This window comes from Orbicella franksi, chromosome 10 (genome assembly GCF_964199315.1).
Source record: "Orbicella franksi chromosome 10, jaOrbFran1.1, whole genome shotgun sequence".
Lineage (NCBI taxonomy): Eukaryota > Metazoa > Cnidaria > Anthozoa > Scleractinia > Merulinidae > Orbicella > Orbicella franksi.
This window is the reverse complement of record NC_138154.1, coordinates 23254781-23278039: the sequence shown is the minus strand read 5'-3', so window position 1 is coordinate 23278039 and position 23259 is coordinate 23254781. Positions and strand designations below refer to the sequence as shown.

The window sequence follows — 23259 nt, the reverse complement described above, 5'->3', positions numbered from 1 at the left end:
TGCAGTCTAAATTGCTAGGGGGAGTTTCACAAACTTCTAACCACTTCAGGTTACAGATCTGAAGTTGAGCGCCACCCAGCCTCAGCCACTGCATTTGGAAACGGCCTAGATGATCACACACATACAGAACGATTAAAAGCCATCATAAACTTCTCGAAGAATTATTTTATCTTCTTTTTGTGTATTGTATATTTCGAAATTCACAGGAGTGGTTTTACTTCGCATTCACGTGGGGTGTTGAAGCTGGATTGCGTTACTTTCAAAACGGACAGCTGATCACATCTACCCAGGCCCCAGAGGACATCACACGTGCAAGTGACATTTTCACCCAACTGACTGTCGGGAAATATAACGCTGAAAGTCTTGACCATTACGGTAATTTGTCGGTCAGCGATCTTCTCATTTGGCGCAAGCGCCTTACAGACGCTGAGGTGCTACATTCGTATAAAATTTCTCGTGAGTATCGATAACTGTTAGTTTTATTAGTTATTATTTTACGACGAAATCAGTTTGGTTAGCCTGGGTATAGACGTTGAAGTAAAATGGTAGATGCGATGGGCTCCTGTAGACGTCTGAATGCAGGCTAAAATTGGTCAATATTTTTTAGTAGAGTAAATCTGTTTTGAGGAAACCTACTTAACCCGAGAGCCCTTTACAGAATGTTCCTCCAACAAAAATTACAAGTAACAAAACTAAAACAATATATAAATACATATATATACTATACAACTATATATATCATGAATCTAGTAAAATTAACACAATCAAATAGAAAAGTATAGTAATAGGAGAATATATCTCCCTCGATGACTTATCTAAATTGTTCCATCATTCGCGACTGTTTGCAGCAAAGTTAGTGGAAACCTAGTACATGTAGTTAGCGATTGTTGTTTAAGTTTATAGTTTATAGTTAGTAGTTGTTATTTTTTTATCATTTGTACACTTTTTAGGGCATGTCACTGGTAAGGAAATGTCAAGCTATCCCCAGTACATGGACAATTTCGCAATCTCAGACGACGGTGTAATAACTGCTGTTGGTGAACTGGATCGAGAAACTCAAGCAAACTACAGTTTCGAGGTGCAAGCTATGGATCTAGATCCAGATCACCCTCGATATAATTCAACCGTCGTGGAAATAGAAGTCCTGGATATCAATGATAATCCTCCAGTATTTAGACAGACAAATTACGTGGTGGATCTCCCAGAGCATTCCGATGTTGGATTTGTTACATTGCAGGTAAATATTGTGGTTGATACATTAGATTATATGTTTTATGAGGAATTTACTTGATTGACTGACTAGTGACGCTTTGTATTGCAATTCTTTTTTTTTTTATTTGGCTGATGATATTCACATTCACACATGCATAACAGGTTTTGTCTGGCCGTTTGTCTAAATGGCCGCCATCTTGAGGATGTGCGTTCTCTCAAACTACTTCAATAGACCAATCAGAACCCGTAACCCGAGTTACCGACCAGTGTGCTTTTTTCCTGCTTAAAATTTACAGTGCGCTCGTATAATCCTTGTTTATAGGTTGAAGCAGATGATAGCGATGGAGGTTCCAACAGTCAAGTATCATACAGCATTGTCAGTGGAAACTTACAGAATGCATTCACCATAAATGAGAGTACTGGAGAAATCAAAGTCGCTAGGGACCTGGACCGAGAAAACGTTAATCAGTTTATACTTGGAGTTCAGGCTAAAGACGGTGAGAAGTTTTTATGAACTTATCGATAATTAAAGCTGACATAAAAACAAAATTATACTTTGATTGGATTATCTTATAGATATGCCCACAAACAAAAAATGTGATAAGAGTTCGCGTTTATAGGAATTTTTAAAATGAATGATTGAATTTGATATCTGCAAGAGACTTAGATAAGTCCCCTTCTTATTGGCCGAATTCTTTTTTTTTTTTTTCAGGAGGACATCCTTCCCTGCAAAACACTGTACAAGTGACAATAAACATCGTTGATGTGAATGATAATTCTCCAATCATCATACCAAACTCTTATGTTGCAAGTGTAAGAGAGAATTTGCCCTCTGGTCAAAGTGTTCTACGGGTAGGTACATTCCCCCTTACGGTTCAAAGATGTCAGCTGTAATTGACGTCTCTGATGCCCAGTTGATTATGCAAACGATCCAGTTATCTGTAATTATAGCTCACTTTAGATGAAGAATTCTCGTCCCTTCTTTCGCCAGAAATTATTTGTTTCTGATCGCCGAATACAGACGAGCCACACCATTCCTGGCTGAAGTGCTACTGTATTCGCAGACTACGATTCTACCAAGTTATGTCAAATTAATTCTAGTTAATTGATCGCTATATCCAAGAACTTCTCTTTTGCAAACTGTCACTGAGTGACAAAATTCAAATCTTGGGATGCTGTCTTCATCACCTGTAAAACCCGTTTAGGTACCTAAATTGCTTGGTTACGTGAACAGCTTTGTAGAGGTTTTATTGAGGATTTTGAACCTGGCATTTCTTGCATATTTTGCTACACCTTATGCGCATGTCCCTTATCTGTGCGTCTCTGTGTTATACAGCTGACAGTTGAAGATGCCGATCATGGCCCCAACAGCCAGGTTACATTCACCGTAAATACTGACATGTTTGCGATTAACTCATCTACCGGCGTCCTTTACACAACCCAACCGCTGGACAGGGAGGAGCAGGCTCATTACCATCTGACCGTGCAAGCCACTGACGGAGGAGGGGAGGCTGCAAAGGTAACTGATTATTTACCGGGTTGTTTGAGATTTACGAACAGTTGTCACAGTGCTAGTATCCAAATATTGGTTTCTCTGAGTACGCTAAGACTGAAGTTCATACTGAATACTAGAATTTTCAGTATCAGATACTGGATATTGTACTGTCAGACTTGTAAGAAGGCTATATATAGAGAACGAAACTCGCGAATTGTGTAATGGTGAAAAGTAAAGTTCGGAAAGTGTCACAGCATAGTGGTATTTTATTGTCAATGATCGAGTTTTGCTTCACCTTTCCCAGAATTGGACGCAGTCTGCACAATGTTGTTCCCACGTCACTTTTCCTTGCGCATATTAGGTCCAAATGGTCTAGACCTACTCGTGAATCTGATAGCGTGTGATAGATAATACGTAAACTTTGGTAAAAGTATATTATTTTACAAGTAGCTGCCGTTGGTTTGAAAGGTGTGAAAGATGAGAGTAAAGCTTATCAGTTATTCCTTCAAAGGCATGTTACGTGAATGCGTAGAGTTTCATTGAAAAATAAGGATATGCTAAGGAGTATTGGATATTACGGAAAGCTGACAAAAAGAAAATAGTCCAAAGAAGAGAAAAAGTTATGTTCTTAGTTTTTTGTCACGGTACCAACCTAATTAAGGAAGCACGCCGCGCCGGTGTCTTCGTGTTTGGTGTGCTTGGAGTTTCGATCAAATGGCCAAATGATCAGACAAGCGCGGGTTAATTGTCGCCGTGTTAAGTTGTTTGGTAAGAGACCTCCTATAGACTAACCGGCATCATACAGCTGGAGTAGAATAGAGCCCGATTTGCAGAATTATTTCCCTCTACATATACTAAACAAACTGGAGTTTACTATTGGCACCAATATACCATATTGGACCTACACTGACCTGTTGATAGTGAGAATGTGTTGATTACGTGGTTCTTTGTGTGATTGCCATAGTCAGAGACCGGTGGGACTACCCGAGGAAATTAGAACGGCATTTTCTGATCAAACCGGCCAACCAAGAGGAATTGCTCTTACCATTTTTTATTCCTTTCCCGAATTTTAAATCTACTCAAGTGGAGTAGTGCAATGAACCTGTTTGTCAAAATGGAACGGCAAATTTCGGTCCGACCGGTTCGAATATTCCGGTCGGAACGAACCGAAACGACCTTTACCTTTGTCTTCTGACAAAAATTTCCGGAATTTTTGGCAAAATGGAAAGCACCCTTGTTTTAACCAGTGTGACGTCACTCTTACAGAGCACCACTGTGTCATTAGAGGTCGAAGTTGAAGATGAAAATGACAACTCTCCCCAGTTCACTGAGTCTGTGTACCAAGTGGCCATCAGCGAGAATGCAACTGTTGCGTCATCCATCATCCGGGTATTAGCTGATGACCCGGATCACGGTGGCAACGGCGATGTCGTCTTCACTCTTATGGGAGGGGACGGGGTTTTTGCTATCAACAAGACTTCAGGTGAGTTACGTCCACACTAAATTGTAAATATTTAAATACAGTAAAAAAAGTAATTTTTGGATAAGAGTCAAATTAAGCGATGTATTGCCTTCGCTGTCATTTTGAAATATTACAACCTGAACTTTTCAACGTTTTTTTACGTTCATGAAATCTAACACGAAGTCGACTAGTCGAGACTACCATAGCGACAAAAGGGAAAACCCCGGACAGAAGATGGTTAATAAATTGCTTTCACTCCATAATGGAGGCAAAATCTCTATGTGTATCATGAAATGTGGCATTTCGATTAATAAGCAAAAGAGACCGCCTTTGTTTATTTTCTGGAGTATAATTTCAAGCAATAACTATTAGCATAATTTACAACTGGTATGTTTGGGGAGACGCAGTGGGTTATAAGGTTAGTCCGCCTACCTCCGGATCCAGTTCGAGCCCTGGCCGTGGACATTGTGTAGTCTTCTTGGGCAAGACACTTTACTCTCACAGTGCCTCTCTCCACCCAGGACCGTGTATAAATGAGTACCGGCGAATTTAATGCTGGTGGAACGAGAGGGGGATGGGGGGAGGGGGGGGGGAGGAAGGGGTAGGGGGTGACGCCGCAATGGACAAGCATTCCATCCGGGGGGGAGTGGAAGTACTCCTACTCGCTTCATGCTACTGAAAGCAGTGATACACTCAGACCTAATGGGCCACTTGGCTCTCGTATGCAGACTTTATGATACTGTTGTTTCCATTTTTGTGTAGGTGTTATCAGCATCATGGCTAAAGTTGACCGCGAAGCCAAACCCAATGGTTATTCATTGACCGTGACAGCAAGGGATCATGGGTATCCTGTGCCCCAGTCCTCCACGGCCTTTGTCAATATAACCGTGTCCGACATCAACGACAACGCCCCTCGGTTTGATAAATTCACTTATTTGGCTGAGGTGAGAGAGGACAGTGAAATAAATACGGTTGTTATTGTGGTTCATGCTGTGGATGACGATGAGGGACTGGCAGGAGCAATTATTTACTCTATCACAGGTCTGTAATCAAGTCATTGAAACTCTACTACAGTTTCGTTTTTAATTGTTAACTAATACTATATATGGAAAAGTTTTGTGGACATGAATCTGTCGCCACTACGAGAGCAAACCGCTAATTGTAAAAAAAAAAAAAAAAGAAGTTTAGAGAGTCGATGGAGGATAGAAAAAGCGCTAAAAGTTTTGTGTTTTCTATAGTAGCAGATTACAAAATTAAGTGTACATGAATTGGCAAGAATTGAAAAATATTTGAAAAAGAAAGCTTTTTACTTCGTCATGTCCGTAGTAATGTTTAATTAATGAAAATATGCCTTTGCTGCCAAGCACTCGTATAACTGCTGAAGAGAACCTGACTTTTCTCGTCCAATCATAATTTAATCGGCTCACGCCCCGAAGGTTGCTTAGAAAAGAGTCTCACGTTTCTATGCAATCGCCTTAATAGCGAATAGCTTGGGTTCCTTTTTTGTCTTAGTGAAAGATGCATTGAATTTACTATCATCTAAACAGCAACGGCACTTCTCACAAGTTTTTTCTCAGTCTAAAAGATCCTGTCCTTATTTGATTCAAAGAAAATAAACGGAAACATGGTTATTGATTTGATTCCAAAGAAACTTTCATGGTATGTCTTTTTGTTTTGCTGGGTGCAGGTGGTAATGTGGGTAATGTATTTGCGATCAACTCATCTGGAGTTATACTGGTTGCTAAGAAGTTAGACAGAGAAACAAAAGACGCCTACGAGCTAACGATAACCGCTGAAGATCGAGCAGGTATCTTTTTGTTGTTTTCTCTTGAATGTTGTTATGTAGCCTTGGAGCAATTCAGAACTCCAAGAGAAAGCACAAATTTTGTTCCCACAATAGTTTTTCTACTACTTGTGCTCGTAAGAAAAAAAGAAAAAACACAATTTTCTTGTTGATTTTTTATTTATAAATCACGCTTAAATTCCGCTCAAGTTTAATTTGTTTTCAGGCTTCATTTTTGCAGCTGCTTTGTTCACATAACTACAATGCAAGTATAAATTATATACTGACCAAAGCTTTTTTCTTCTTTCTCAGGTGACCCAAAATCGACAAACGTTGAAGTTGATATTAACATAGCTGATGCTAATGACAACCCGCCTTCTTTTCGCGAGCTGGCACTGAACATTCCTATTAGTGAATCTGCTCTTCCCGGGATGCCTGTCTATACGTTGATAGCTGATGACCCGGATGTTGGTAGTAATAAAATTGTCACCTACTTTGGGTACTCCTCAGAGGGAAAGTTTGCAATCAACCCACAGACAGGAGTTATAACTACAGTGGGAAAGCTGGATTATGAGGAGCAACAGAAGTAAGCGAGAGCATTTTTGTTAATAGTTAGTTATGGACTCAACGGTGGCGCCTTTTCGGAACAAAGTAGTTTAAAGAGAATCATACTGCATAATATAACACGACCTAACATAACATAAGCCTAAATTAACGCTCGCCGTAATTAAATAGGTCCCTGATCGCTGGTTAATCCCCAGAATGTCTCGTGATTTATGACCACATTTTCTTACACATTTACGGCAAATTTAAACGTGTTTTCTTAACATCAGTGTTGACGGCATGCATTAAAACCTGCTAACAGCTTGAGAAATGGTTTCCAGAACCCGTCAGACACCCAGCTGAGGTATAGCAAATATATCACTAACTTCGTCTTCTCGGCCTCTATTGTGCATTGCGGATCCTCGGTTTTTCCGGTTCAGTTTATGGCCCGCGCTTCAGCTTCATGTTGGGCTATAGGAGAAGAACCTCGGTCGGTAACTTTCAGTACAGACCGAGTAGACGAGGCTGGTAGGAGGTTTACATTTCTCTGTCTGATTATCTTTCATGTTTTGGATGAACTCACACTTAGGAGCGCTTTATCTCAGAGACATCATGCTAAAGTGAGGTTCTTTTAAACGGAAAATTGAACTAAATGTTACTTTTCTTCTCCTTCTGTTGTCTAGTTACACATTTTATGTCGTAGCGATGGATCATGGGAATCCACCGCTTAACAGCTCCACACTTCATGTAAACATCACTGTTGTGGATGAAAATGACAACAATCCCAAGTTTGAGCAAGCTATGTACAGTGTGGAGGTTTGGGAAAATGAAACGATAGGTGGTCACGTGGTACAGGTCAAGGCAACCGAGCGAGACTCGGCCACAGGTTCCCGCATTGGATATAACATCTCTGCTGGTGATCCACACGGACAGTTTAAGATTTTCTATACCTCAGTAAGATGTTCTTTACCTTTTCTTGTTTTCTTGCAGCAGTTGATAAAAATGTCCATCGTCAGAAACTCCGATCGCAAGAATTGACCTTTGTTCCTCAACTACTCAGGAGGCTGTTTTAGGCTGGAAAGCTTAGAAATGTGAATGAAATGAACACGAAGGGAACTCTCAGATGAAAAGGTCGTGGATGCTCGTCGTCTCGCTTAGGGGTATAAATCAAGGATTCTGGTCTCACTTAGAGTGTTGATGACAAAACGCCTCTATTTCAGGCAGCTGTCAAAGTATCTTTCAGGGTGTACTCGAAGAAATAATAATAAAAACGCTCTTATTTCCGTTTTGAAGCTCGATTTCCACCGGTCTCTCGAGTTCGGTCTACAAGCGGGGGCTCCTTTTCCTGGTAATTGAACCTATTTCGTTTTAATTGGTATCTTTTAGTGGGTCACATAAAGCTCGAGCCATGACTAGATTGGTCTCCTTTAGGGGTTTGATTCAAATTTTCCGAAGAGCATCCCGATCTTTTCATATTGGAGTCCCCCCAGGGAAGAAATGAAACAACTTTAGTCGAACGTCGTTTTTCATCAAGAAAAAGTGCCACGTGACAGGGATACAACCCACACAATCTTGATTTGTTTAATCTTCCATTGTTTCTTTCACTTTAACAGGGAAAAATCGTAGTACAGAAGCCACTGGACAGAGAAATCATACCAAACTATACGTTACGTGTCACAGCAACAGACAACGGAAATCCTCCAAGATACGGCGAAACATCGGTCAGTAATGCGAGAAACGTCAAGGTTTTCGATCAGTTTCAACAAGAGACGATGATCTCTTGGTTTCAACAGTACAAGTTCGTAAATTTAATCAGTGTATCTCTAATCATATTAATAACATTACATTCATTTAAGCATACCATTTTAAGAATATTTCCTCCCCATTACCAACTCCTGTTAAAAACATATTCTTTCGGGACAAGCCCGATGATGTCACAAGTGCTACCAAGGTTCCTCAGGCCGTTTTCGTCGGCTTTTTCATTCAAGGTTTAATTCTCTTTTAACAGTTTTTTTTTTTTTTAGGTTACCGTTCTACTCAGAGATGTCAATGATCGCACTCCAGTTTTTCAGTTCCAGGATTATCAGAGTGAAGTAAAAGAAGACAGTCCTGTAGGTTCAACTGTCACAACAGTGCAAGCAACTGATATGGACAGTGCTGAGAACACAGTGGTAATATATACTTCAGATCTTTGGCTTTCTTCAACAGTCGAACCTCCACTAAATGCCAACTCTCTACACGGCCACTTTTTTCGTTCCCGGTGGACAGTTTTTAAATTCACTGTTATTTTAACCTCTCTCCATCAGCCACCTCTCCACGACGGCAACGGCCACTGAAACTCCTCCCAGCTTCCAAAGTAACCTCTCGACAGCAGCTAGTTACTCAACGAATGACAATCAGTGTATACAAAACCCCATTTGTTTTTATTATAAACGTTCACTAAACTTGACCTGTAGCGCGCGTCGTTGGTATCTGTCTCTGTTTTATTGATACAGTTTGATTTATATGTGCTAAAACAAGCATGTTGCACCCCTAAAACTAAGAAGTTAAAGTGTAGACACATCGTTGACGTTTCCTGAATTATTATGTGTGACATAGTACTTAAGAGGCCCTGCGCCTAAGAAACGACCGATGATTTCCGGCTAAAAAATAAAATCGGCCGAGTTTTATCTCTCAAGTAGAGGTTACCGAATACTATTTAAAAATGAATTTCTTTTGTTTCAGTCTCGCTTTAAACCAAAAATATCGAGCCGCAAAGTTTTTCCGTCTGAAAGCAGCAAAATCAGGCCGAAAATAAGCCCCCGCAAAAAACTGTTTAGAAATTACTATCGCAACGCAAAATAATGAGAAAACTACACAGTGTTGAAGAAAAAGGCCTTTTAATGCAATATCATTCGATAAACATCAAAAAACTGCCGAAGCGATTAACAAATAAAGTTTCAAATATTGCATACTAAATTAGATGGAGCGTTGGAGCTGATTTTAAAATAATTATTTCTCAAAAGTTCAACGCTTTTGAAAGCAATCACAGTGATGAATGAGACATTGGAGGGATACAAATCACGTTTCTGGAAAAACATTTTTCGGCCAAAGTATATTGACCTTGTACAAAGCATTCAAAGTTACCGTTTTTACCGTTATCCTGCTACTTCGGCGAAACGCTTCTCTTTTGCCAATACGGCCGTGGATAGCGTGGTAAACGCCACTTTAAACCTTGCTAGGCATTCAGAGACTATCCTGAGTAGAAGGATGTAGAATTGAAAGGGAAAGGAAGATGAAAAATACGCAGAAAAACAAAATAACTCGAAATTACCATCTGCTAACGAAAGTTGAATCTGGAAAATGTCGTCGCGTGACAGCGGCCAATGACGTCATTTGTCACGTAAAGGTCGCAAGAGCGTGGGAAAACGAGTCTGCAATGTCCTTTGGGCGGTCAGCGGCTAGAGATCCAGTCGTGACCTATAACTCAGATCACGCTGCGGCCAAAACGGTGTGGCGGTTGGGGAAGTTTTTCTTTTTGAGTGACCATCATTTGTGAAAAATAACATAACATTGTTCCACGAAACGTTTTCTGGCCGGGAAAAATTGTTTTCCTATTTGTACATTCGTTTGGATTCCACCGCTATTGATACAAATGACGTCAATGGCCGCTGTCACGCGACGACATTTTCCAGATTCAACTTTCGTTAGCAGATGGTAATTTCGAGTTATTTTCTTTTTCTGTGCATCTTTCATCTTCCTTTCTCTTTTAATTCTACTTCCTTCTACTTAGGACGGTCTTTGAATGCCTAGCAAGGTTTAAAGTGGCGTATAACACGCTATCCACGGCCGTATTGGCAAAAGAGAAGTGTTTCGCCGAAGTAGCAGGATAACGGTAAAAACGGTAACTTTGAATGCTTTGTACAAGGTCAATATACTTTGGCCGAAAAATGTTTTTCCAGAAACGTGATTTGTATCCCTCCAATGTCTCATTCATCACTGTGATTGCCTTCAAAAGCGTTGAACTTTTGAGAAATAATTATTTTAAAATCAGCTCCAACGCTCCATCTAATTTAGTATGCGATATTTGAAACTTTATTTGTTAATCGCTTCGGCAGTTTTTTGATGTTTATCGAATGATATTGCATTAAAAGGCCTTTTTCTTCAACACTGTGTAATTTTCTCATTATTTTGCGTTGCGATAGTAATTTCTGAACAGTTATTTGCGGGGGCTTATTTTCGGCCTGATTTTGCTGCTTTCAGACGGAAAAACTTTGCGGCTCGATATTTTTGGTTTAAAGCGAGACTGAAACAAAAGAAATTCATTTTTAAATAGTATTCGGTAACCTCTACTTGAGAGATAAAAATCGGCCGATTTTATTTTTTAGCCGGAAATCATCGGTCGTTTCTTAGGCGCAGGGCCTCTTAATAACGTTTGTGTTGAACAAGTATACAATCAATTGCACTGGGCTACAAATTAACCCCCATGGAAGATGATATATGAAGCATGATAAGCCTAAGGTTCAACAAGCTAGGAAGTTAGGTCGAAGGAGTGCGCTTCAGCCTTTTTTGGTTTCTAGCAAGTTAAGACACTCTTAAGTCTTTACTTGTAGCAGACAAAGGTGTTTTTGTCTAAACTGATTATCAGAACCTCGGAATACAGACGAGATGGGAATGGGTTATGGAAAGATTGCCTTCTTTATTTCGACATTTTGTAATATTTTCACTATTTTGTTCCTTGCAGCTCACATATAGCATCGCTAGCGGTGACCCAGACGATCACTTGAACATTAAGACCGTCAAAAGGGATGGAAAATACTTAGGAGTTGTAACTGTGAAAAATGTGTTGGACAGAGAGACCAAGGACCTCTACAAAGTAGTTGTGAGTGGCACACCTCTTTATTTAAATACAAAATTTGGGCCCTTGTTTGTCAGTCATCAGGTGAAATAAAGACAATACAGCTGAAATTTTTGGTCGTTTGTTTGTTCATCCACTCTTTGTTTCTGTGTTGACCGCATCTCTATAACATTTGCAGGTGCAAGTCTCAGACGGTCTCCATAACAGTAGTGTTATGCTGGAAATACGACTGACAGATGTCAATGATCGTGATCCGGAATTCAACTCCTCCTTACAATACTCAGCAGATGTGCCTGAAGTAAACTTTAAGTTTTTTGTTTTCATCAGTGAAGTCTAAATGTTCCCCATCTCTGTCGGTTCCTTGCTAGCCGTGCAGCTTGCTCCTAGTTAAGGTTTAGGGCCTGAAGCTCCTGAAGTCTTTCTCCAGACGGTTGTGGAACGGCCTCTCTTCCTTTTACCCTCTTGTGTCCTCCTGAGAGCAACCTTAAAGAAATTAGTGGTTTCTCTAAGGAGCAGGTCAACAACATCGGAAGTAACTTGATCCTAGCTAATGATTTATAGAACAACGTTCATTTGTGATAACAATCCTGTGGAATTGTTTTCAGAATTCTCCTGGTGGACTCTTTGTTCTTCGTGTTTCGGCGACTGATGCGGATCTCGGCAACAATGCCAAGATTATATACACTCTTGAAGGTAATTACGGCCACCACTGTTTATTGAAAAACCCATTACAAAGAACTCCACGAATTGCATTAAACTGACAGAGTTAAATAAACCGTCCTGTCTCTACTTTTTGACCACGTAAATGCATTGGAAACATAATTAGCTAAGTGTGAGCGATGTGCTTTCCCTTCATATGAGAAGTAAATGAACAAATTTGAAACTGCAGATCCTGTCTTCCCTTAAATTGTATTATTTATATCGACGTGAGTAACCGTTTAGGAGTTTTGGGGTCTCTCCTGTAATAGACAAAATTTAAAGTTCTTGGCACTTTTACTGTCCACAGGGTCAGACGGCAAGTTCACAGTTGACGCCAACACAGGAGATATCAGGACAAGCCCGTCACCTCTAGACAGAGAAGAAAAAAGTGTTTACCAAATGACTGCCGTGGCAACAGATACAGGAGACAGACAGGTGTCTATATATCTCTATATTTATGACAAAAAATACTTTTTTTCATTATTTCGAGACGAAGTGGTTATAGTTTGTAATTTTCAGCGGATACTTTTATTTAGACACAGCTTTTACTCCAGGAAATTTTAAAAAATGCAATCGCAGAGCAGATGACCTTCCTGAACTCACGTCAGTTTCGTCCATAACACGAGAATTGAATCTAAGAGAAATTATTAGCTTGCCTGTGTGCTCTCTCTTGCACCGAATTTCCTGCTAAATTGAAAGTATCCTCTTTCTACATAACTTAAAAGTATTGTCATAACGAAGGGTTGATGGTAGTAATCTAAACTAGGTTGCAAATAGATTACAAACAAACAAGGTTAGTTTTTCTCTTCAGTTTCTTTTTTTCCCTTTACTATAACCAGTGAACACCGAATGTCGTTCGCCATGCTTTCTTCGCGGTGGATGTTCCATGTGACCAGTTCTGACCAATGACCAGATAGAGTATAGAAACAAGATAATATATGTTGACTCTAACTTTTTTTAATCAACAGGGTCGCAAAGAAGTCACTGTTCACGTGACTGACATTAACGACAATGCTCCAGAATTCACGCCTCCTACGATGACAGTGATTCTAACAGAAGGGAATTCCACGGCAGGAACACACGTGATACAAGTAAATGCTACCGACAAGGATGATGGAGATAACAAGCTTATTACATTCTCGATCAGTGGAGGAAACTTAGGGGATGTATTTCAAATTGATGGTGATACGGTAAGATACACTAAGATCCAAAATCGATCCAAAACACAAACAGATTTGTTGAATCCGACGGTTTCCAATTCATTCATTTCATATGGATTTCCTTAACGACGTAATAACAATCCACAAATATTTACACTGTTTTGGTTCGCACTGTAACAAGTACTTCATCATATTACAGATGCTACATATTCACTTATACTATTATTATGGGAGTTGCTTTTCGATCTCAACAATGCAACACGAACTCTACCCACCCCACACCCCTATTTTTTCTCTCTGACGCTATATTTGCTTTCCTGCTTTTCTGTTAAGAAATTGTGATATCTCAAACTTAGGGTGTAATCACAACAAGGAAAGACCTCGACCGCGAGGCGCCTGGGTTAGCAGTTGATGCAGATGGAAGAGGAGTGTATACATTAATGGTAGAAGCCATTGACCATGGCTCACCAACACAGCGGACTACAGCCACGGTGATTATCAAACAATTGCTAATTTGTTTAAAGGAGCGTTGAAATGGAAATGCTTAACGATCTTCTTGTTAAACTGAATTCTGGGGCTGTCTTTTAGAACAAAGATCAGAGTTTAATCCTCCCTAGTGTTGAGACTTTCTTGGTCAGTAATCTACCAATAAGGGTAAAAGTAATGTTGCAAAAAAACACTTCATAGCATGGTAACTTAACATTTTGAATACAGTTAAGGAGAACTGAAGGAGACTCTCAAGCTGAAAAATTGAATCTGATGTTATCCATATTTTAACTAAAACGGACGTTACATATGAGTTCAAAACACAATAACACACGCTTTGAGCCTTCTTATGAGGTTTGACTTTAACTATGTGGAGAATACTTGGGAACTTAACCGCGGGGTCACTCAGAGAAATGAGGGAGGTTAAAGTGAGATGTTTCAAATAGTATTGAAAATGTTACCGTGCTATGAGAAGATCTTTATTAAATAATTATCGCACTTATTATTCGAACTTTGAACGAAATCCCTCTTAGCTTGTAACAGTTCTTTTATCTTCCACTGAACTCGTCCTTGTGGTTTGGTTACATTATGTTGGCTCGTTCCAGTTCCCCTCATTTCTCTCTACGGGTCCATCTTTCAGGTACGTGTGCTTATTGTTGATATAAATGACAACACACCGTTGTTCCCGCCAAATGGTTACAGCGTTAAAATATCCGAAGGCGCCAAAGCCAACAGTGACGTCATTGCAGCGGTGGCCATTGACCCGGATGCAGGAAGCAACAGCGAATTGGTTTACGAACTGATTTCTGGGAACACTGGGAGTGAGTCTCATGGAATCAAGTTTTTTTTGTTTTTCCTATGTTTTTTAACGATTCTTGTACTGTGTCATAATAAATAATTGTATCATTCTTTCTTAGGTGATTTTTCACTGGATTCACATACAGCCATGATCAGAACTCGGAAAAACCTTGAACGTCAGCAAACATTCTCCTACACCCTTACTATTGGCGTGTCAGATCAAGGAAAACCCGCGCGTATCGCTACGGTATCTGAAATTTAATTGTCTTTCTTTCTGATCGTAGTTAACCTTTTTGTGTTCAATATCCCTGGGATAACATTCGTTCCTTTATTATATTTGTGTTCCCTGCAATGAAACAAGTTTAAGCTTAGGTGAAGTGGCACGACAAGACGTGGCAAGAATCAATGCCTAACTTGCGGGAAGCCATTCGATTTGAACTCTCCTGGAGCTGTATAATACTGTTGTAAACTTGAAGGCAGTTACGAGAAACCACTTATACAAGACTGAGTGATTTCGTTGTTGTAATAAACCATAGCGTGATTGATTAACGCACGTCGAAGTAAGGATAATATTAACTTGCCGTTTAAGAATATTGAAGTGAAGCAGATTTAAATCTGCTTCACTTCAATATGAATTTCAATTTTTTTCTTGCTGAACAAGGTTGAAAAATACAGCCATTAACCTCTTTGACTGAAAATTTCCAATTAGGCTGCGTGGAACTTTAGTATTAAACATACCGTAATGTGGAAACAATGAAACTTCATGAAAAAGGTTATTCGTACATTAATACGGAACTTGTTGCCACTCATTTCACTCTTTTAAGAACCACTAGATAAAATCAAAGTCTAGTTTTATTAATGATAAAGATAGGAACACGTAGACAGTTGCATAGCATTTCAAAAACCTGATTTTTTTCTCAATTGTTGTAGACTCAAGTTCACATCGAGGTTGGTGACATTAACGACAATGATCCGGTGTTTGACCCGGTGAATTATACCGTTTCCGTGTACGAAAATTCCCTCGAGGGAACACCCTTGGTCAATGTTACAGCGACAGATGCAGACAGTGGCCAGAATGCTAGGATCACTTATACTGTCACAGGAGGAGATCCATTCTCAGTGTTTACTGTGGATACACAGGTAAGCCTGTACATCTTGGAATGCGTGAATGGATAACTCATCAAAGAAGGGTCGATTGTTTATAAAGGAGCTTAAAAATAGCCTGGAAACCATCTTGTACCTTAGAAAAATTGATATTAGTGGTGGAATGACTGATGAATTTGAAAAGAAAAATAAGAACAGAAATGGAGACAATGAATGACTTGAATGCATGAATGCATGAATGCATGAATGAATGAATGAATGAATAAATGAATGAATCGTAATGAACGACTTCCACACATTAAAAGTGCAGAGGCGAAGGAATGGTCCTCTAGCTCTACGTACAATTTACAATTAAACACCATTATATACTACCAGTCCTTTTCCCCCACAGGACACATATGGAACGGTTAAAATCAAAAGTCATGTTGATCGAGAGCAACAGAATAGCTACACTCTGATAGTAACTGCAGCTGATGGAGGGGTTCCACTTAGTAGAAAGGTAATGTATAAACCTGAAGTTTAAATACACTCTATTTGTAGCCCGTTAAGTGATGAGTGATGGCTTGCATAATTATTTACCATATTTACAGCAAAACACTGCAACATTTCATGAATTTAGTAATTTTCTTCATTGTTTTTCATGGAAGAAGCGGAAACATCAAATTAAACCTTTTCTAAATTCCATGAATTTTATTTCAGGCTTATGCTACAGTGTTCGTAACAATACTAGATAGGAACGACAACTCACCGAAGTTCTCTCAAGCCTCGTACACTGGGAGTATCATGGAAAACTCCAGAGCCGGTACAACTGTGGACATGGTGAGTACGTAGAGATAAACAACAACAACAACAACAACAACAACAACAACAACAACAACAACAACAACACCAACAACAACAACAGCAACAGTTTTTTTTACAAACAAAATATTCATAACCCACAAGAAGTCATTTGGAAAAGCACGAACCGAACTATTTCGTTTAGACCAGTTTTAAATTGGGTGTCGTAAGACAAAACGAAAGAGATCACTCTTGCGAATAATTAAGGACGAAGACATTACAAAGAATCAATCAAAACTCTACATGTAGCTGACGTGAAGCGCGGGAAAACATGTGCGAGCGAGTCACGATTGGTTCTGGCTTCACGTCTGAGTGGATGAAAAAATGCGCTAGTTTTTGTAAGGCAACCGTATAGCGCTGTAATGCAGACCACTCTAACCTGGAATAAACGTTATTTTGACACAACTGGCCCCTGATTCACGTTGTAGAAAAAAAGAAACCATTATTTTAAGTATTTTGTTTTGGGGAAGGCTGATACCAACATCCTTGAGTAATGTTCGCATTCTTTTCACAGCATCAAGAGATTAAAGCTACTGACTTTGACACGGGTCTTCATGCGGATATCCACTATCACCTGAATGGCTCTGAGAGACATCAGTTCTCCATCGATCCCATAACAGGAATTATTTCAACCAGGAAATTCCCGCTTCCGACCTTGGACCACGAGAGAATTGCAAACTACTCATTCTATGTTGTGGCTGTCGATGAGCAAGGAGCTGGGCATGCGTCAGTTGCAGCTGTTAAGATTCAAGTTATTGACGCCAACGATAATGTTCCTCGATTTGAGCCATCGACGAAAAACGTGACAGTCAGCGAAGATTCTTCACTGGGTTTTTCAGTGACTATAGTTCATGCCACTGATCCCGACCATCAACTCAATGGAAAGGTGTCTTATTCAATGATATCTGGGGCGGATGGAAAATTTGAGATTGGTAGAAATGATGGTGTTATCCGCGTCATTGGCGCCTTGGACCGAGAAACGAAAGAACATTATGCTCTGAACATATCGGCTTTAGATGGGAGTTATTATCCACTCGAAGGGTTTGGTATGGTATTTATTACCCTGTCAGATATAAATGATAATAAACCACGATTTGAAAGTTTGGTATACACCGTGACAATATCGGAGGACTCTCCAGTCGGTAGTTTTCTCGTCAATCTCACAGCTAAAGACCCGGATGATGGTGTAAATTCTGATATTTCCTATTCCATGGATCACCCTAAATTTATTATAGACTCCCAAACAGGAAGCGTGACGACGAAGGGGGAACTGGACCGAGAAACTCAGGACGCTTATTCATTCATCGTTCGCGTTCAAGACGGCGGAGGCCTGGAGTCCACTGTAGCGGTAAACGTGGTAATCTCAGATACCAATGATAATTCACCGTATTTCCTGAGTGCAAGGTACAAGACGGACGTTATCGACAAGACGCCGGTCGATACCATCGTGCTAACTATTGTGGCAGAAGATAAGGATATCCATGACAACGGCCGTGTTACGTATTCTATCGCTGACGCCAAGGATGATTTGTTTAATATCGATCCAGAAGACGGCTTCATAAAGTAAGTTTATGATTTGATAGTCAAAAACGTTAACTAATTTACACACTTTTGTTTACTCTGGGTTATGCTATGCTTCACTAAATGGAAAATTTAATGGAGCATAACATAGCTAATTGAGGAAAACGTTCTGTCTCGAACTTGTTTTACAAGAACTCAGTATTACGGTTGCGGAAAATAGAAAATCATCAGAAAAAAAAAAAATCAATGTAGGCTGAGCATCTTGCCAACTTTTACTTAATTACTGGCATGGCCTGTACTAAAGAAGACTATCTAAGAACTCTAATCTAGTTTGGCAGAAAAGCTCCTAAAAGTTTATACTAACATCTGGGTTCGGCAAAGAGTTACACTAACTACAAAGAGCAACAGCAGTTTAAGCTGCAGTGTACTTTTCATGAAACATTTTAAAGGTTACCTGTGCAGTTTCACTTGAAAGATCATTTCCGGGTGGAGAGATACGAAGTCAAGTAAAGCAGTAATTGCAAGAACTGCTGTCACCCTCACGAGGATTCAGTAACATTTGCAATTTTATCCCTGTTCTATTCCATACTTCATACTAGGCCATACCTACGAAACATTCTGTACCTTGAGTTGCGACAAGTGGTCTAGAAATAGTGAGATGAGAGTTGGGCGGTGGGGAAATGGAGGTGCTCGATCAACGCTTTACTGAGATACGTTTGGTGAGAATCGAGCAGTGAGCTTCAATGTAGATGTTCTTCAAAACTGCATTTTAAACATTTTTCTTTTTTTTTTCCCTTAGAGTACACAAAGCAATCAATCGAATCGATCTCATCCAACGTGGTGTGATCGATGTCAACGGCTCCTTCATTTTCAAGGTTGTAGCAAGTGACCACGGAATCATCCCTCGTTCATCTAGCATAACTGTAGAAATGAATATTGTTGACGCAGGCGATGACAGCCCTGTGTTTAATAGGTAAGACTCATTTGGTAATCACAAAGTAACTATCTAGTGACTGACTGACAAACAGACAGACAGACATTCAGACCGACAGATAAAAAGACAGGCTGACTTACTGACTAAATAGATGAATGAATTTTTCAATGACCAATAGCTCACTTAATTTTATTTATTTGGTGGCTCTCACAATTGATACTGTTTTAACATCTTCAGCTTCACTATACCACTGTATATGTTACAATTAACAGCTTTCTTGACTGAGCGACCGACCCTCGAATAAAAAAATAATCGACTGATCGACTGACTGACTGTAATCGTTGGATGTTGTCTTTCAATAGCATTTTGAATGAATTGGTAAAAGTTCAATTGAGGCCTTACACTATTGTAAAATGATATTAAAATCTTTTAAAAAATCCAAGCTTTCGCCGATCTACGGCATCATCAGGGATGAGAAAAAATGTTCCGCGTAAGGCTTATGTGTGGATATTTTTTACTTGACGTTGCTAATGGCTTTCAAAATCGATGCTGTTTTTGCTTCTCAATTCGTCTGTACATATTGCAAGTGAAAATTTGTTTTTGCTATTTGAATTGCAAATTTTCGTAGGTCCTCTTATGAAGTCAACGTTACTGAAAACAGACCACCGGGAACCTCCATTTTGCAAGTAATGGTTGCAAAGCTAAGACCTGGAGCGATCCTGACTTACAGCATTGTGTCTTCACAGAAGGAATTTGAAATTGACGGAAGCACTGTAAGTTACTCGACTTGGCAATGTTATCAATTCTTAAGATATATAGTGTACAACTGCAGGTATTGTAGATAAGCTAAGTACTGACTGTTCACAGCCTCTCTATTCACGCACGCGAAAAAAAAAAAAAAAAAAAAAAAAAGCGAGCGAAGCGCTTATCTCGGTCCCCATCCCCTACCCAGTTAAGTCTTCCAGTTCTCTCGCGTTTCTATCCGCGCTCAACGATCGAATAAAAATACGAGAAAATGGAGGGCTGCGAGCAGTCTGTATTGGCAACAGCACTAATTTCATAATTCTTTCTTTTCAGGGTGAAATTTCGACGCTGATCGCATTAGACAGAGAAGTACGAGACGATTATGTGTTTACCGTTCAAGCCATGGACAATGGACAGACACCACTCAGCGGTTACACTTCGGTACTTAAACTACGTGATATAAGAATTTCGTCTAATGATTATAGACCATTTTCGTATTCGCGTTACTGGACTGGAACTAGCACGCTATCGACGCTCATATGGGGGAAGATCATTAAAAAGAGATTAACGTCATTTGCATTTGAAAAGACTCCCGCATTAGCCTCAGTTGCAAGCTAGTTCCAGTCCAATACCGAGAATACGAAAATCAGTGGCGGATCCAGACCTTGAGCTAAGGGGGGGGGGGGGGGAGGGGGGGACGGTTTTGTTTTGCTTGCCCTGCCGGCTTTTCTTCCTTCTGTGATTTCTTGTTTCTTCTTGCCCAAAATAAAACATGGGGGGGGGGGGGGGCGAGCCCTCCGGGCCCCTCCCCTAGATCCGCCACTGAAAATGGCCTATTCTATCTCTATTTCCGTCCCATATTAATTGAATTCGCCAATTGTGAGCATAAAAAATGGATGGGTGGTGCCAGGGTTTAACGCCCTGACAATTTCTGCCATCCCGCTTTACTTAGAAATGGTAAATGATGGGCAATGAATCCTCTTTTATAAACACAGCAAAAGGGCCAAAGCTGAGTGTCTGTATTATGAAGGATGTCTATATTGTAGAGGAAGACCTAATATGAAAACTGGTTTTTCTCGGACCAAGTGATGTAGCGGTGTGCGTATTCTAGAGGTGTTTGTAAGTAGAGGGTCGACTGTAATCCTTTACCCTTATATTCTTCATGGGTGTGGGCCATGATACTCCTCGATTATAGCTCCATTTACGGGTTTCTGTGTGTCATTAGACTGCAAAACAGTCGTATTTTTTGCGAACGCGAGCGACGGTCAATATTCGAATGAAAGGTCTGGAGCGAGTGTAAAACGGCGAGGGAGAATGGGGAGAGACGCTGGCGCGCTTCACACGCGAGGATCGCGCCTTCAGAAAACGTCCGAAAACGGCTGTTTTGCAGTCTAGTGTGTCATCGTCTGATGGGTTCATTCTAAATTTCTTCTTTAAGGTTACTGTCCATGTGACCGACGATAACGACAACGCTCCTCGATTCCAGTTCCACTCTCCATATAAAATGACCGTCATGGAGGATGCACCCCTGGGGACTAGAGTGGGCCGACTACAGGCTTTCGACAGCGATGTCGGGCAGAATGCGGTGTTTGAGTACGCTATTACACATGCAAATATTGGTAAGGTCCTAATATTTAGGCGAAGTATCACCAGCAAGGGTTTGCAAATTCATTGCTAGCGGTGATATTGAGTTTTAAGTTTTAATTTAGAAGTGTCAAGAAAAGGTCAGAAGCACATATTTTTTAACAAAATACGAACTTAGATTGGTAAACTAACATTGTTTAGAGAGAAACGGTCTTTATAGCTAGGAAGGAACTGATGGAAATATCTGTTTTGATTAAGGTCCAGGGCTATCAATGATCTCGATCCACACTGACTGTGAAACTCCCCTGGGACTGGAGAATGGTGACGTAAGAGCCAGTGACACAAGCGCGACAAGCACGTACACAGTCCCCAACGAGGATTACTCTCCAACACTGGGAAGACTTAATAACAAGGTGTTCAACCAATTTGGAATTTCTTATAAAGGTAAATAGCAGCCCAAAACTCTCAGAGAGTTGCTAACTGGACCTTAACTTAGCGAACTTTTCAGTTTGAAAACTGAGAGATACCAAATAATTTTCTGTGCTGCTCGTGATGAAAAAAGTTGGGTGCTTAGTATTTATGATTGAATAATTAGGTAATATTTGAAATTTATATTGCGTAAACTTCTTTTAAATAATCAAATGCTCTTCTCAAAATGTTACTTAAAAACTTAAAAAAAAAAAAAAAACTAGACAAAAATTGTTCTACAAAAACTGTTCTTTAAAAAGCATGTTCTTCATAGATTAAAACAGGCACATGATTAGTTCGTATAGTGTGATCGTCCGGGTGAGTGTAGTTCTGAAAAGAACTGTTGTTGGTGACTGACGTTTCGACAACCTGAGCGGAAGTCATCTTCAGAGTCAAGTGAATAGTGTTTGTCAGTCGATGATGTTATAAGTCTGGTCCGTTGAACGTGATTGGTCAGTATAGCCATGATGGTATTGGCTGAAAGACTCGTGTAAAGTTTGTCATCAGTCATTGGTGGGTTTCGATCCGTCTATTGTTAGTCAAGTAGGTCGGTTTTGGTCCGTGTATTGTTAAGTCGGTCTGTTGGAAGTCCGTTTGTCGGTTTCGTTTCTGTCGTGGATAAGTCGTTTGTAAGGCGCTGGTAGTTGTTGACATCTGTTAAGAGGCGTTTGTTCTAGGTTAGTGTACCAGCTTTCCAGAGTCAGTCGTTGAAAATAGTTTGTACTGTAGGTTAAGCACTGAGCAGAGTCCTAGTCAATGTTGTGGTTTGTCAGTTGATGATGTACAGCAATGTGATTGTTGGCATCACCATTTCTCGTGGCTCGTTTGTGTTCAGTCAGTCTCGTGTTAAGGTTTCTGCCAGTCTCACCAATGTAGGAAGCCTGGCAGTCGGAGCATTTGATCTTGTAAACTGCTCCCTGTCTGTCGTTAGGTTCGTCTCTGTCTTTCACGTTGGTAAGTGTCGTAACGTAGTTGTAGGTTTGTGGGCTACACGAATGTTGTAGGGCTGTAGGATCCGCGAGATGGTCTCAGAAGTGCCCTTAATGTAAGGTATAGTCACTGTAGTAACAGGCGTAGGGTTCCTGTTCGTAGCGTCAGCTTCAGTAGGTCGGTAAATGTTTCGTCTAATAAAGTCAGCGTTGTAGTTGTTTTTGTGAAAAACACGTTCAAGGTATCTGTTTTCGTCACGTAAGCTGTCCGGTGTGTCACAAACTAGTTGCGCTCGTCTCGTCAAAGTCTTTATAGTCGTGGCTTTGTGTGAAGTCGGGTTGTAGGATGATTCGTCAAGTAATCTGTCGGTATGCGTCGGTTTTCTGTACACTGTCGTTCGTAGTTCGTTGTTGTCGCGGCTTACCAAACAGTCTAGAAAAGGAAGTTTTCCATTTTCTTCGATCTCTTTAGTAAACTGGATGTCGGCGTTCTGTTCGTTTAGGTGGTCGTGAAAATCGTCAATTTCGTCTTTGTGAACGGCGGTAAAGGTGTCGTCAACGTAGCGTAACCAAAGCGGTATCGTTTGTCGGCAAGTTGCAAGGGCGCGTTCCTCCACGTGTTGCATCACAATTTCTGCGACAACAACAGAAACAGGCGAC

At 40.2% G+C, this 23259-nt stretch overlaps 1 protein-coding gene across 1 annotated transcript in view; it reads left to right on the top strand.

Annotated features, from left to right (window-relative positions):
• LOC145500257 (protocadherin Fat 4-like) overlaps nt 1-23259 on the top strand; it is a 59873-nt gene that overhangs the window by 20176 nt on the left and 16438 nt on the right. The window contains exons 19-47 of the mRNA XM_081479761.1: nt 207-456; nt 951-1237; nt 1535-1709; nt 1925-2064; nt 2549-2731; nt 3974-4190; nt 4932-5210; nt 5857-5976; nt 6265-6538; nt 7179-7449; nt 8109-8216; nt 8520-8666; nt 11219-11356; nt 11511-11630; nt 11938-12025; nt 12339-12466; nt 13000-13221; nt 13548-13682; nt 14318-14498; nt 14595-14722; nt 15406-15615; nt 15971-16078; nt 16279-16398; nt 16934-17982; nt 18740-18913; nt 19503-19647; nt 19952-20059; nt 21057-21237; nt 21461-21646. Of these exons, the coding sequence (XP_081335887.1) occupies nt 207-456; nt 951-1237; nt 1535-1709; nt 1925-2064; nt 2549-2731; nt 3974-4190; nt 4932-5210; nt 5857-5976; nt 6265-6538; nt 7179-7449; nt 8109-8216; nt 8520-8666; nt 11219-11356; nt 11511-11630; nt 11938-12025; nt 12339-12466; nt 13000-13221; nt 13548-13682; nt 14318-14498; nt 14595-14722; nt 15406-15615; nt 15971-16078; nt 16279-16398; nt 16934-17982; nt 18740-18913; nt 19503-19647; nt 19952-20059; nt 21057-21237; nt 21461-21646 (5872 nt within the window). The remainder of the gene's footprint in view (nt 1-206; nt 457-950; nt 1238-1534; nt 1710-1924; nt 2065-2548; nt 2732-3973; nt 4191-4931; nt 5211-5856; nt 5977-6264; nt 6539-7178; nt 7450-8108; nt 8217-8519; nt 8667-11218; nt 11357-11510; nt 11631-11937; nt 12026-12338; nt 12467-12999; nt 13222-13547; nt 13683-14317; nt 14499-14594; nt 14723-15405; nt 15616-15970; nt 16079-16278; nt 16399-16933; nt 17983-18739; nt 18914-19502; nt 19648-19951; nt 20060-21056; nt 21238-21460; nt 21647-23259) is intronic.